The sequence below is a fragment of the Thermobia domestica genome, chromosome 16 (assembly GCF_964235325.1).
Source record: "Thermobia domestica chromosome 16, izTheDome1.hap1.1, whole genome shotgun sequence".
In the NCBI taxonomy this organism is placed as follows: Eukaryota; Metazoa; Arthropoda; class Insecta; order Zygentoma; family Lepismatidae; genus Thermobia; species Thermobia domestica.
Genome location: NC_137469.1, coordinates 78,560,564 through 78,575,352, shown reverse-complemented (window position 1 = coordinate 78,575,352; position 14,789 = coordinate 78,560,564). Strand labels below are relative to the sequence as shown.

General features: G+C 34.5%; 1 protein-coding gene across 1 annotated transcript in view; it reads right to left on the bottom strand.

Annotated features, from left to right (window-relative positions):
* Nucleotides 1-14,789, bottom strand: part of ca (RCC1 and BTB domain containing protein claret) — a 153,956-nt gene that overhangs the window by 40,011 nt on the left and 99,156 nt on the right. Inside the window, exons 16-18 of the mRNA XM_081742650.1 lie at nucleotides 10,343-10,467; nucleotides 9,696-9,850; nucleotides 1,205-1,301 (exon numbers count right to left, since the gene is read on the bottom strand). Coding sequence (XP_081598776.1) covers nucleotides 1,205-1,301; nucleotides 9,696-9,850; nucleotides 10,343-10,467 — 377 coding nt within the window. The remainder of the gene's footprint in view (nucleotides 1-1,204; nucleotides 1,302-9,695; nucleotides 9,851-10,342; nucleotides 10,468-14,789) is intronic.

Here is a 14,789-nt window from a genome sequence, read left to right as displayed (position 1 = left end):
ATTAATTACGGAGCAAATCGCTCTTGTCTTTATCTTACTGCTCTTTGTTCACAACGCAAAGGTGAAATGAAGGTGGACTCTTCTTGAGAAAGAAGAATGAAAAATTAAATCTTTGAGTTTTACGTCCTACGGTTATGCCGGTTAGGCTAAAGGAGACGGTGATGATGAGTAATGAATGAAACGGTAGAATGAAGAAAGTGGGAGGAAACGGGAGAACCCCGAGAAAACCCACGCACACGGTGTTTGTCCACCACAAAGTTCACTTGGCGAAGGCTGGGATCGAACCCGGGACCCCAAGCACCAGAGGTGAACGCTCTACCACTGAGCCACCGTGGCCCCAAGAAAGAAGAATAAGCCAGCTCAAACAAATTCAAATAAAATCATATTAGCACTTCATATTTATTATAGAGATTTAAAAGCAAAGGAAGAAAAATCGAATAAAACACCATTTTGCTTTGACCCAAAAGAGTAATCACACTTTAATACAAGACGTCAATAGTTAATAAATAATATTAAACAGAACGATCATGAAAATTCTTGTATTTTCACGAATATCCGTAATTTTATGCGCAATTCACACAGAAACTACAAATACATCCGCAAAAAAGATATATGCTATATTCACGGATACATATGCCGACATCCGCATCCGGAATATGTATATGTATTACTCTTCATATATCTTCCTGTAACACTGCCTTCTTTTCAAGTATGTATTATCTTGTTCGAGTGTTCTATCTGAACGCAGGTTCTAACCTACTTACCGTAAAGTGGCAAGATAGATAGGGACACAAACCTAATGGAGTAGGAATAGAATGGCCACTTCTTTCTTCCTATGGATTTATACAGAAAAACACAAATTAAGGGATACCACTTATGCATTGACTATGGCTTGCATATAAAGCTAATCACTTATCTTACTACTCTTATCATATCAATGAACCATGGTTCGAAGCCCATGCTAACAGTAGGTCCCACTCTTCATACTACCGATGTTCGATAAGAACGCAAGAAACAAAACTTAAGAAGAAATCAAGAACACAATAATCTTGTTCTAAAGAAAACTTGACCATTCAACTTGATCGCAAAAGGCTTTCCCTAAGGATTTTTACATGAAAGGTAGGTCGCCAGTCTTCTAAATAGTCTATAACACTATTTAAAACACACATATTAAATCTACCTGTAAGTCCTGATACAAACTCACCTTGCTCGCAAGGCTCTTGACTAGAGTAGGAGATAGACAATCTTCAACTGTACCATGTCCCAATTGGCCATGCACACCCCAACCCCATGTGAAAACTCTGAAGAAAGAAAACAAAAGGAAAGCATTACACATTAGAACTGAAACCAATGAAAATTATAAGCATAAGAAAGTGAAAGAAACATTTGTACAAACAAATATTCTCATATTAAAAGAAAGGAAAGATTTAACTCACCTAATTTGTCTTTTTGTAAATGTAATAGCGGTTTCGACAACTGCTTCGCTTGCCTTCCTTTTATCGAAAAACATTGGACTCATAAGTGACGCCATACCCATCTACTATAGATTTGCTAGATCCTATCTTAGGAATATTCCAGTAGAATACGAAGTACTGATTTCATTATCATTGTGAATTCAGAAAAAACTAGAAAATGCAATTAGTTATAGGCTTCTATTTACCTAATGCTGCCACCTAATCTATCCCTCGGAGAAAGACCTAGTACATAGAGCAATTAACGAAACACGATGTAATTTATGGTACGGAGAACTTAGCTACATAGCATACACACCAGCACCCTTGTCCTTCATACACCTCTGCAAACAGTCCGACCACTCATCGCCACAAGAACCACTTCCAGTGGTAAGGATGCTGCTGTCTGCACTAAATTTCCTTGTAACGAAATTGTAACGAGGTTTACACCAGGTCTTTTCCTGTAAAATGTTCTACAATCAGTCACGGAAAGAATTAAAATGCAGACAGCGTGAAGGCCGGTGATTACTAATGATGAAGTTAGACACATTGGATGTCAGTCAGCGTTGTGTCGTTGTTGCCCTGTGCGCAGGTGCAGAATCTTGCTAGAATATTCAATGTGCCAAGCAAACAGTGTGGCGTTAAGGGGTCACAATTGTCTCCAATACATCACTTTGACGGTTGCCGGCACGGGTTTTAACCCTCGCCTCGCAGAAATGACATTGTGTATAACACCCGCATACAACATTTCCCACTAAACCATCTGAAGCTGGATGATGATTCCTTTTCACCTTAGGAATTTTGTCAGCGGCCTCCTGAGAGCTATGTCTATACAATATATCATTTTGTCGATTAAATTTTTCCTCCACCATAAGAATTTCTTCGACTGTGAAAAGAATTTAGCAGCGCGGACGTTTAATGTATCTCTTAAACAGCCTCTTTGCTCTTGCTGCTCTTTAGTAACGCAAACGTGCCCCAAGTCGTCTTTATTAATGCGTGACATGGTATGAGAACGATATTCATTTCTCTTGCCATGATTTTCTTTTTCCTGAGCCGATTTCTGCGAATTCTTTGGGCAACAGCGTTAAGGTTGCTTGTATCATTGTTTCACGTGATCGACCTATTCTTGCTGCATCAGTCGGTACCGGTTAATTGTGCGATGCACAATTATTATTATTTATATTTCCATCGGTTTTAAGAGCTTCCACATCTCCAATGATGTCTTGCTACACTTGTACAATGCAATCACAGCAATGCGATTCTCTTAGACTCTCCATTCCATCTTCAATAAATAGCTGCTGTAACTCAACTGGTGTGCTTCGTATCGTACAGTACTTATATGTTCGTGAGTTATGTGTAATAACTCTTCAGCGTCACTTGGAACTACTATAAACGCCAACAGAAACAGAATATATGGCATCACTAGGGTAGAAGCCACAATCGTTTGTAAAACTAATTACGGTACCATGTCCTGTATACTATTTCCATGTAGTCACAGATACCATATCATACGCTTCGGTGATAACTTTGTGCCAAAGACGAAAGTAAAATTTCGGGGGAAAGTATCTATGAAAACTTTAACTGCAGTTAAATATTTTGAAACTTTATTAATAAAGTTGCTGATTTCTTAGATTGACTTTTTAATGTGTATACCTATTTTTGTAGAGCTTGACACGGATCACAATTCTGTCATAACATAATTGCGATGCCATTCTAAATACCGTATTACATTTTTGGCTGATGACGATTCTCACAGTCATCACCTAAAATGAAACATTACATTTATATATCCTCACAAAGTTGCAAATTAGTTACAAAATTCACCAACACCTAAAAATGTAATATTCAGAATAGGCACTGTATTTAAGTTAAGACAAGAATTATGATCTGTGGAAAGTTAGACAAAATTAAGCATTTATATTGAACTCAATAGAAGAAATCAACTTTATTTAAAAAGTTAAAAGTAACTGTAGCTAAAAGTAACTTAAAGGTTCCATAGTAAAGTTAAAGTAGGTGTCATTAAAGGTTCCATGGATAATTTTTCCCAAAACTGTACTGAGAACTTACCAAAATATCACGCAGCGTGTAATATGGAAACTCTTGACTTCTAGGAAGGAGTATACAGAACATGGCGCCGTAGTTAGTTTTAACGACATTGGCTTTTAAACAGAAGCTTATATATAATTCCACTTTCCAGTTCTTTCTGTATTCACTGTGTTCACCTCGCATTCAACAGGAATATTTATAAGATAGGATCTAACAAATCGCCAATGGATGGGAATTCACTAAAAAGTAACAGGACGGGCTCATACTTAAGCTTGAAGATGTTTTGATTAGAGAGAAAGGCAAAGGCATTTCTTAAAACTGTTATCAGATTTATACAATTATTGGATGTATTAAGTGAGTTAAACTTTTCCTTTCTTTTAATGTTACAGTATACGTCAATTGCCCACTTTCGAATACACTTATACTCGCCAATTCGGCTATTCCTTGTACAGAAAGATGACGAATCAACTAATGTATCGAATTAAATTTTTTGTATTTATATTACATTTGCGTGAAACTGAAAGCACAATAAAAACAAATTCGGAACAGCACAGAATTAGTCACGAATGTCACATATAATAAACAAACACAAAATGTTGAATTCTTTACCTAAGTTATGGGTGTCTTGAATTAATTTTCCTTTGTTTTAGTGATGCCCATCAAGGTATGCTTTGAACCGCAATTTCTTCGTCTTAGTGACGTAAAAGGAAAAGAAAACAAATCATTTTGACTGCTGGATTAGGGAGGATGGAGTGTATCCCCATAGCTCAGATCGCCATGATGCTTTTATTTCGCGTAAATGATGCATCATTATGTATACATGTGGCTTTTATTATTCAAAATAATCTATGCGACTTTCATCTAAATAGATAACAAAAATGAAAATTATAAGTAACGTTTCCTTTTTCCTAGTTGACTGCTTCCCATTATATTCCATCTATGTAAACACGAAACATACATGTTTTAGATCAAATTCTACAAAGCTTTAAAGTGTGTCATATTTAGTTAAGTATTTAAAGAAAGTAGAACTTAACGTTAATAATTATCTGCTCAAAAAGCCGGAACGCCATTTTTTATTCATTCTTTTTGAAAAACTAAGTGAATACTACAATATAATAAATAGCATTGACGTCCTTTAGGAATCATCTACATGGTCTATATTCATAAATTTCGATGTACTGCTAAGTTTTGAAACTAAGATCGTTATAAAGCGAAACTTTGTTATGTAGAGCAAGTTTTGGTGTAGTAAGACCATAAAGAACACTTACTTCTTATCGCCACATATGTTGGTTTCATCTAAAATGCAAGTCAAAACTTACAAATCGGATTTTGTATTTAGCTTCACAATTTTATAAAAATTAATTTAACCTCCCTATAGCTATAATAAAAATACATTAATATTTTGAATTAAATTAACACTTACAAGGCAGGGTACCCCGGTGTAACACGCCGACTGTGCTTAAGATTGCACAGACACAGAGAACATCGAAAAAGAAGTCACTTTTTTTTTTTTTTTTTTTACATCGGCCAACAAGCGCATTGAAAGGATTAAATAGGGGCATAAAAGTGGGGTCAAAATGAAATAATGTGGAATATAGCGAGAACGAGAAGAGATATCGAAATAGGTTATATGTACGAAATACTACCCATAGTCGACGCAAGGCAATAAGGTAGAACAAACCCATGAGAAGGATGCAGAACACCCGGAAATGGACCAATCACGTGTACAAAACTGACACAATGTATTACGGAAATGAGCAAAAAGGGTGGTAAGAAGCAGGAAGAAAAAAGAAACGAAAACAGAAAATACGTGTTTTTGCTTTGGATGCACACATCGCCCGTATGCGAAACAGACGCAGATTCATCTCAATGCACGATGATGAGAGAACACGCAGGAAGGATGTAAATGCCGTTCGTATAGGCAGCCAGCGAGACAGTGCTGAGCAGTGGGTTGCATATATCGCGTAATGGAAACAACGAAAAGATAGATGTTGGAAACGAAAATGTATGTAGGCAGTAGTAACACAAAAACAAAAATGTTACTATTACTGTTATGTTGCACGCGTACTTTCGTAGTGATGTAATGTTGATACTTTGGTACTGATACTACTGTTGCTGTTTATCCTACGTATGTGGAGCTATTACATTCTACTGTGCTATGTATTTTTGCTCCAGACACTGCTCAGTATTGTCTCACTAGTTGCCTATACGAACGGCGTTTGTATCCTTCCTGCGTGTTCTCCCATCTTCGTGTATTGAGATGAATCTGCGTCTTTTTCGCATACGGGCGATGTATGCATCCAAAGCAAAACACGTACTTTCTGTTTTCGTTTCTTATTTCTTCCTGCTTCTTACCACCCTTTTCGCCCATTTCCGTAACACATTGTGCCAATTTTGTACACGTGATTGGTCCATTTCCGGATGTTCTGCATCCTTCGCATGGGTTTGTTCTACCTCATTGCCTTGCGTCGACTATGGGTAGTATTTCATACATTTAACCTATTCCGATATTTCTTCTCGTTCTCGCTATATTCCACATAATTTCATTTTGACCCCATTTTTATGCCCCAGTTTGACCCTTTCAATGCGCCTGTTGGCCGATATAAAAAAAATACGTGTCACTTCTTTTTCGATGTTCTCTATGTCTGTGCAATCTTAATCACAATCGGCGTGTTACACCGGGGTACCCTGCCTTATTAGAAACAACTTTGATTATTAATCCCATGTCTTATTTTAACCATTAGGAGCCAAAAATACTTCGGAGAAAATTGGAACAGAAAAAGGCCATTTTTTATTAAAGTATTCAACGTTTTTTTTTTTTTAGATTTCAAAACTATCGCAACACACTACCAAAATCAGAAGTAGTTAATATCTTTTAGTACTTCTGGTTTCCATACTGATTTCTACGGAACAAAAACGGTAAAAGATAATGATTTTTTAAAAAAAAAAAAACTGATTTAGGGTTCCTAGAATAGTTCCATTTCCTCCATTAACCTCTATTCAAACTGGAAATGGTTAAAATTAAGCATTTCCGATTTCAACGTTTATCGCCATAGAACGAAAACGGTAACAGACAGCAAGAAGCGGTTTGTTGCAATCGATTCAGCGGCTCAAGAGAACATACCATTACCATCCATAATACTCTACCAAATCCAGAAGTGGTTGAAATTTACTATTTATAGTACTTCATAGAGCAAAAAACAGAAAAAGATTGAAAAAGCGCTTCTTTTTGCAATCGATTCACGGTTCCATGAATATGTTCCATCTCCTCTGTTAACAATTTATTGAAACTAGAAGTGGCAGAAATCAACTATTTACGATTTCAACGTTGGTCTCCGTAGAACAAAAACGGTAATAGATAGCAAGAACACGTTTCTTTGCAATCGATTCAGCGTTCAAGAGAACATATCACCACTCGAAACAGTTAACCAAAACCAGAAATGGCTGAAATTTATTAGTACTTCCAGTTTCAATGCTTACTTTCATGGAGCAAAAACAGTAAGCAGGGTGTCTACCAGAATTTGGAATTCCTAATTCATGACTTTCCCGTGATTTCTTCAGAACTTATTATCAAATTTCATGACCAAAAAAAAAAAAAAAAAAAAAAAAAAAAAAAAAAAAAAAAAAAAATCGAAAATTCTATCACTTTTACTACATTCAATTATTATTCTTCACAGACTTCATTCCTACGGTCTGAAAGAGACTACTGAACTAGAAAGATCTTACCTTATTCCAATATGATCTTTCAATAAATCCATCAACAGCGCTCACTTAATATTTGTTACTTACTTTAAAAAATCTTAAGTAGTTATTTTTTCGTTCACACTATCACCACATAAAATACTTAACAACTTATAAAACAATAAAACTCTAACACTGACGCAATTTCTTTTGATCTTCTTTCTCGTTGTTAAAACTTCTTTTCGTCGCGAGGATGATAGCCTTACAACCATCATTATACTTTTGGGCACAACTACTTTACCAACTCCACTACACTGAGAGATGGCTGAATAAATAATCGCTGGCCTATAAGAGAATCTTCAGGAAGATTTTTAATAAGACACTCTTTGTTTACAAAGAATCCTCTTTCAATGGATGCATTCGCATGAAACATACACAAAATCTTCATGGCAAATTTCAGAAACACAGCATTGTTTGCATCTCAACTTTCAACAACGATTTAACCAATCTTTGCTTTTTCCATTCAAAATCTTGCAGTTTTTTGCTGGAATTCCTTACTTGCACAAGTATTAAGGTAAAAAGTACATAATATGACATGTCTGCCATTTCTGGTCTATCGAATTAAAAACACTGAGTAGAACAGCACTTAAATTAATTAGCAAAAATTACAAAATATGTTGTTCACAATTACTCAGTAGCAGGGCCGCCCACAGGGGGGATGTATGGCGCAAGCTGCGCCATTGAGAAAAATTTTGGGGGGGATTTTACTCTACTTTCGAACTAGGAATTTTACTGTCGGAATAGCATTAAAACACGATTTTGAGAAGCTAATTTTCAAAAATTTTCCGGGGTGAACCCCTGTACCCCCTGCTTTGATACTCGATGAATGAAGTACCGCGCAAGTAGCCGTATGAAAGGAAAGGTTGGTTCGTTTTAAGAGAGAAGGGCCGCCCACAGGAGGGATGAATGGCGCAAGTTGTGCCATCGAGAAAAAAATTGGGGGGAATAAAAAAATTGGGGAAGAATTTTACTCTAATGTCGAATAAGTAATTTTGCTGTCGTCAGAATAACATTGAAACACGATGCGTTTTTTTTTTTTTTTTATTTTTTTATTTTTTAAATCTCGAGAATGAATCCCCATACTTCCTGCTTAGAAACTCTATGAATGAAGTATCGCGCAAGTTGCTATATGAAAGAATGGCGCCAAGTTCTGGTGAACAACAGTTACAACCACTCAAGGAATCACTTTCAAATTTAGATTTGAAACTTGCCTATGTTGTCTGTTGAAAATTATAAAGTAGTTTGACATAATTGTGAGCTAGTGGTAACCATACAGACAACAGCCAAGTTTCAAATCTAAATTTGAAGTGAGCCAGTGAGTGTTTGTAACTGTTGTCCACCAGAACTTGGTGCCTATTTTTGTGATTTCAATTCTTTTTAAGGCCACTCGTACTTGGCTCTTTTACAGGAATGTTTTTTGTTGGATATCACTTCTTTTTGTAGGCTAATTTCGAGGACAACATTTTCTTTAGGTATCAAACTCAATAACTTGTAACTTGCGTCTTACTTTTCATGTACAAGGGAATTATATCAATATTTTGTAAAGAAAAAAATAATACTACTAATTGTAAAAAAATAATACCTGTGCCATACACAGTATGTAGAAGTTTTTATACCCTTCAATATCCTTATAGAACATATTTAGTATTGTACACTACCAAGACTACTAATAAAAGTAATGCCATTTTTATAATTAATAATGCCCCTACTACTACTACAAGCATTCTATAATACTACTGCAGGAAATAAAAACAACAACAAAAATAACAATTACTAGTACTATAAAAACTACTGCTACACTGGGCAATTGTTTTTAGAGGACTTGAGTTTTGAGGAGGGAAGAGATTATTAGTTTTGGGGGGGAGTGCGCCACCAGCTTTGGGGGGGATGGGCACCCCTGCTCAGTAGTATTTTTCCGTGACCACCACCTTACATCCGTGAATTTTTGAATCTGAAGTGACTCTTTGAAGTGTTCTTCGTATGTCCTGTGAACAGCTGCCTTGTTAACATCGCTTGAGCAATAGGAATTCTCTGAATCCTTTCCTGAAATTTTATTTTAACTTCCCCAAAATCTAATGCGAAATATAAGAATTTTCCTGACCTTCATGACCTTCCCTGACTTTCAGGTCAGTGTGAACTCTGTTAAATGATTGTATATACAACACACAAAACTTTATCAACTCAAATATCAACCTCTGTTAAATTACTTGTACAAATTCTCACCAAATAGTTGTTTAGTAGATGTTGGAGAAACACACTCAAAACAACAAAACTGATGGTAAATTGATAATAGAATAGTATCTGCAAAGGAAAAGAAAAATCATTTCATATTACGCAGCTCACATATTATAAAATTATTCTTTGTAAGAAAACTAAATAAGAACAAAATTGGAATACACAACCTTACTTAAATTTCATGAATACTAGAGTGCATAAGGGTAAAGAAGAAGTGCTAACCTGCCGTCTTCAGTTAAAGCCATGGAATGATATTGGCCAGCAGATACACCAACTATCCTCTCTTCAGCAAGTTTTTCCACCAGTATAGGGTATGGACTCTGACCTCTATGACCAATACCCAACTGACCAAACTGTGCAGAACCCCATGAATAAACCTGAAAGCACGTGTGAAACTATGAATGTGCAGTTACTAGAACTCACATCATCTCTGTATAAGTTACAATTTTAATTCTTTTACGTAGTTTTGACAAATATATCACATGTGTATAGCTAAACCAAATTTATATATAGAGATGGGAAAACTAAACAATGCTGGTAGAATTGGAAACATTGAATACAATTTTTCTAAATGTCTAATTAGCTACTATCCAAATGTAACCCCTTTCCTCTATATTACGTAAATACACAAATTTTAGGATTTCTAGTCAATAATAGTCTACTGCAAGTCTGGTGGTTAGAACACGTTCCGTTGATGTACGTGGTCCCAGTTTTGATACCCTGTGGGAAAGTGTAGGACCCATTTTGGTGGGTCTGATTCCCCCTTAAGCTGAATATCCACGCTCATATAGCCTCGATACTGAAAGCTTCAATGAAGATACAAACACATAAAAAAGTCAATACTAAAATAACATTTTAAAAGCACTCACCCCATTACTTGTTAAAGCTAATGTATGTTGACGACCGCATGAGACACTGACAACTTCTATCTTCAAAGTTGGAAACAGACTCACAGGTTGTCCACAGCTATACCGTGACATGGTGGGTCCAGTACCTTAAGATGCAAAACAAGTTATTTTTATGTCAACAATTTTTAAAATATTTCAGTACTTTTTATGACTGTTTCATAATAGTATAAACATACGGTATTTACATTTTTATCTGAATGTTACACATATAAAATATAGCACCAAAATACACAATTCGTAATGAATTTCTTCACAGCATATAAAAGATAGAAAGATAAATGTAGAAATTATAAGATAGAAACTACCAAACTGCCTATATGTTCAGACAGGCATATTTGGTAGTATGATGGACACATATAGTCCTATAAATACCAAAAAATACTGTTAATATGGCATCACAATATTGCGCCTATCTCATTATTATTATTATTATTTTAAAGGATTAATAATAAAGACACTTATGGTTCGATTGGATGGGAACACGCCATTGAAAAGTTAGGGAAAAAAAGACTCCTTATGAGAAGGATTCGAAAAATCCCTGGCGCCAGACCGCCATGGCGATTGGAAATATGAGTCTGGCGTCTACATAACTTAAGATCACAACATGCAGGCCCAAGGTATCAAATTATATTTGTATTATTATGGCGCCTAGTTTTGAAAAACTGGCACCTAGGCCAAAAGAACATTTTTCGAGCACTGCCTATGAGATTGGCACTTTCAAATATCATTTCTGCAAAATTCTTGCGTCACTTAGTTTTCAACTCTCTCCTGAAACTTGGTCACCATGCATAAATATAGGAGAAACAATAAAATCACCAAGGAATAAAAACAAATGGACTCATTGAGGAAAAGCAGTGTAATAACCCTACACCGTATAGCTGTTGTGTAATAGATTGAAGGTTGGAGAGGATTGAAAGTTGGGAATGAAATTAAGAGTATGAAGAATTGAAAAATTCCTAGATGTGTGCCTGTACCGAATGTCTCTCTACGATAGTTGCAACAAGGATATTCATACCAATAGCCTCATAAGCTCAGCCCGAGTCTAATTTTTAATTTCTTTTTTTCCACATATCTGTCTAATATTTAACTTAGGATTTATTAAGTTCACAAATTCAAGCACATTTTTTCCCTGTTGACAAATAAACTTTGATATAACTGAAAAGGGCTTAGAATATCGATCTTCCAATATTTTTTTCTTATTAGCAGATTTTCGATTTAACGCGTTAATCAGGCTAACTCTAAAAGGGTTTACAAAAAAGGGGGAAAAAATGGCATAATACAAAATAAGAACTATAACTTGTAAAAAGCAGCTGGTGAAACTCACAAAAAGCTCAATGCTCATTATACGAAACAATGTTGTAGGACAAAGATTTTTACTTTATTTATTTATTTATTTATTTATTTAATTTCCCTGCTGATGCTCATCAGTGCAGCAACTATTGTAACATAAATTCTGATACGCTTGAAAGCCTAAAAGTATGATGGTAGATTTCCAAATCTACGTCTCAATCCGAAATCCTCAATACATTTAGGCGTTTAAGTTAAATTACAGTTCTTTCCTCCTAATTAACCTGGCATATTGTACGTAGATTAGGCGAAATAACTGTGTTCTTTTCAACAACTTGTTCAAACAGGTTATTGTTATGTGAATTAAATGTAAGCAGAAACTTCATCTAGCACGTTTCTAATGTTAAAAAGAATACAATCAGAAACGCCAGATAAAGTATTAGTTCTTAAAAACTCAGAAGCAGGATGAGTGCAGCGAAAAGGCCAGATTGACGACTTTTGGGTTGTGAGCTAATCTAAGAAATGGAAACGGAACAGAGGAATATTACTTGATTCTGTAATTTTTGGTATTTGATAGGGATGAATTTTATACTTTTTGTGTTTCCATATATATATATATATATATTTTAAAGTCAAGTTATTCCTATTTTATTTTCCCTACATTTAACCTCGTAAGTTTGTGGTTTTAGTAAAAACTGATTCCTGAATCTCATTTTCCTGCGTTATTTCTTGACTTCTGAAAGCACTATAATTCAGTGGTTCCAAAATAGTTTCACAAAGTATTAGAGAAAAAAACTAAAGCAATTAACACCAGTCAATAAATTTAAACATTTTGTCTATTATACGGACGGAAGTAGGTTCTTTTAACCAAATCGACCCTCTTGAACACGACAATCGCAATGAAAAAGTTTCTAAAACTAACAGTTTTGTATGACAAAAACGAGTTAGATTCTGGTGAAAACTACAAATTAATTAATTTTGTTGACACATAATTTTAATTACGTCGCTAGTATGCTAATTTAATTACGGAATCTGACTAAAAAATGCATTCATTTTGCAGATAAGATAACACAGATTCCAATAAACTAATGTTGCTTTCGAAAAATTAGTCAATTGACTTGAATCTCTATTCTGACATTACTTAAACTTGCTTTAATACAGTAAATAAAAAAAGGAAACTTTTATTAAATTGTAGTTTTGGTCGATATTTCAATTTTTACTACATTAAGTTTTTTAATGTATTTTTTTATAATTATAAGAAGTTTTAGAATTAATGCAAGTAATATACAAAGTATTATAAAATGAAAAATGTTTTTAAAACTTACAGTTCTTTCTTTCTCTTATAATGCGCGTCTTTTTTTTTTTTAATATTTTTATTTATTTATTTTTTTAAAACTAAAAGCCATCAGTATTTGTCCATCGTGTGAGGATCCTATCTACCTTGATACCTCTGTATCATTTCCTAAACACCGTGATGAAACTTTTCTTTTCGCTTGTCAGTCATAACTCGTAAGTTCTTGGGACACAGTCTAGATGAAAATATATTGAGTGAATATTCAGCTGGGCTGTTTATGGCTCTAACAAAGCTTTTTTCTTTATTATTATTATTATTATTATTATTATTATTATTATTATTATTATTATTATTATTATTATTATTATTATTGTAAGGCTTAATGTAAAGAAAGTAGCAAGCCCTACTTTATGTGGAGTTACTAAAGGAATATACTTACATTGTGTTGTCTTGGTACCTACGTTTTTCTGAAAAGACCAGTCTTTCACACTATAGTGTTACTCCATTACCCTACTGTACCACAAGCTAAGAAAACAACACTATTTTCCAATTATTCCTATAACCCCAATAATACAGCAATGACCTTCAAATCTGCACAAACTTGCCAGCAGCATTTGTAATGATTCATATTTAAAAAAACACAGACATACAATCATAGGTTTCCTTTATGTCTACAGAATATATCACTTGTATTAATGGTTTAGTATTCCCATTGTGAAATAATAATGCTTTGAGGCTAATTTAGAAGAGCTGATAAAAATTTCCGTTCTTCACGTATGTTGGAAACTTTGTGTCTAGATCCAAACCATCAATATTTATGCAAGTGAGGCCTGTAAGTTTACACTTTGATCACTGCATTAGGTGATATTATTATATTTCTCTTTTGTGTAATGTACTTATGACTGATGATTTCATACATTGTTCATTGCATTATGTGGTATTAAATATTGTATTTCCATGCTTTGTATACTGTACTTGTGACTGATAATTTAATACCTTTTGTACAATCAATACAAATAAATGTATACCAGGTCATTTATTTTCTATGATGCTTTAATTAAATCATCATACTTTCCGACTTGTTTTGAAATTCTTCGATAGTATGACACAGTCACCAATGGCAATGAACCAGCGGAAAATGTTCTTCCAGTATCAAACAGACCCAGCATCGAAATGTCTCCGCACCGAATTGTCCTAGATTCGCCTTACACTACTATGATTTGTATTATTAATAGAAAATCAATGCAGCAATGTCGTAAGAGTTCAGCAAAGTGTATCGTCAGTCAAAAAAGATTGTAAACCACTGCTATCATTAACCAACTTTATGGATGATTTTTTGAAACTTGTAGTAATGCGAAAGTAAGAGTATTCCTTGTTAACTTTTTTAAATATATATATATATTTTTAACTATAGTCTTGATACACCTCTTCGTAATACCTACTTAACTATTGTATTGCAGCTGCGTGTTAACTTTTGGCATTACCAGATGAAATATTAGGTTTCTAGTTGAGTGTATATTAGTTAATTTAGACCTTAGGGAAAATCCCGGTGGCAGGCATTAAAGATATAAGAATTAGACAGATGAAAAAGGTCTTCCTGTTTTCGGATGTCAATAGAAAATGTGGGTATGAAGAATATAACAGAATTTATCAGTAAAATGGCACTAGTATGGGTGATCGTAACAAACGTAAAGATGTCCCATATCAAACATGATAGAAAAGCATCGTAAGAATTTCGCAAACATTTCACTACTTAATATGGGAAAATCGTGTGTACGAATCAAACTCGGACAAAATTACAATTAACATTGTTATGTACATAAAATT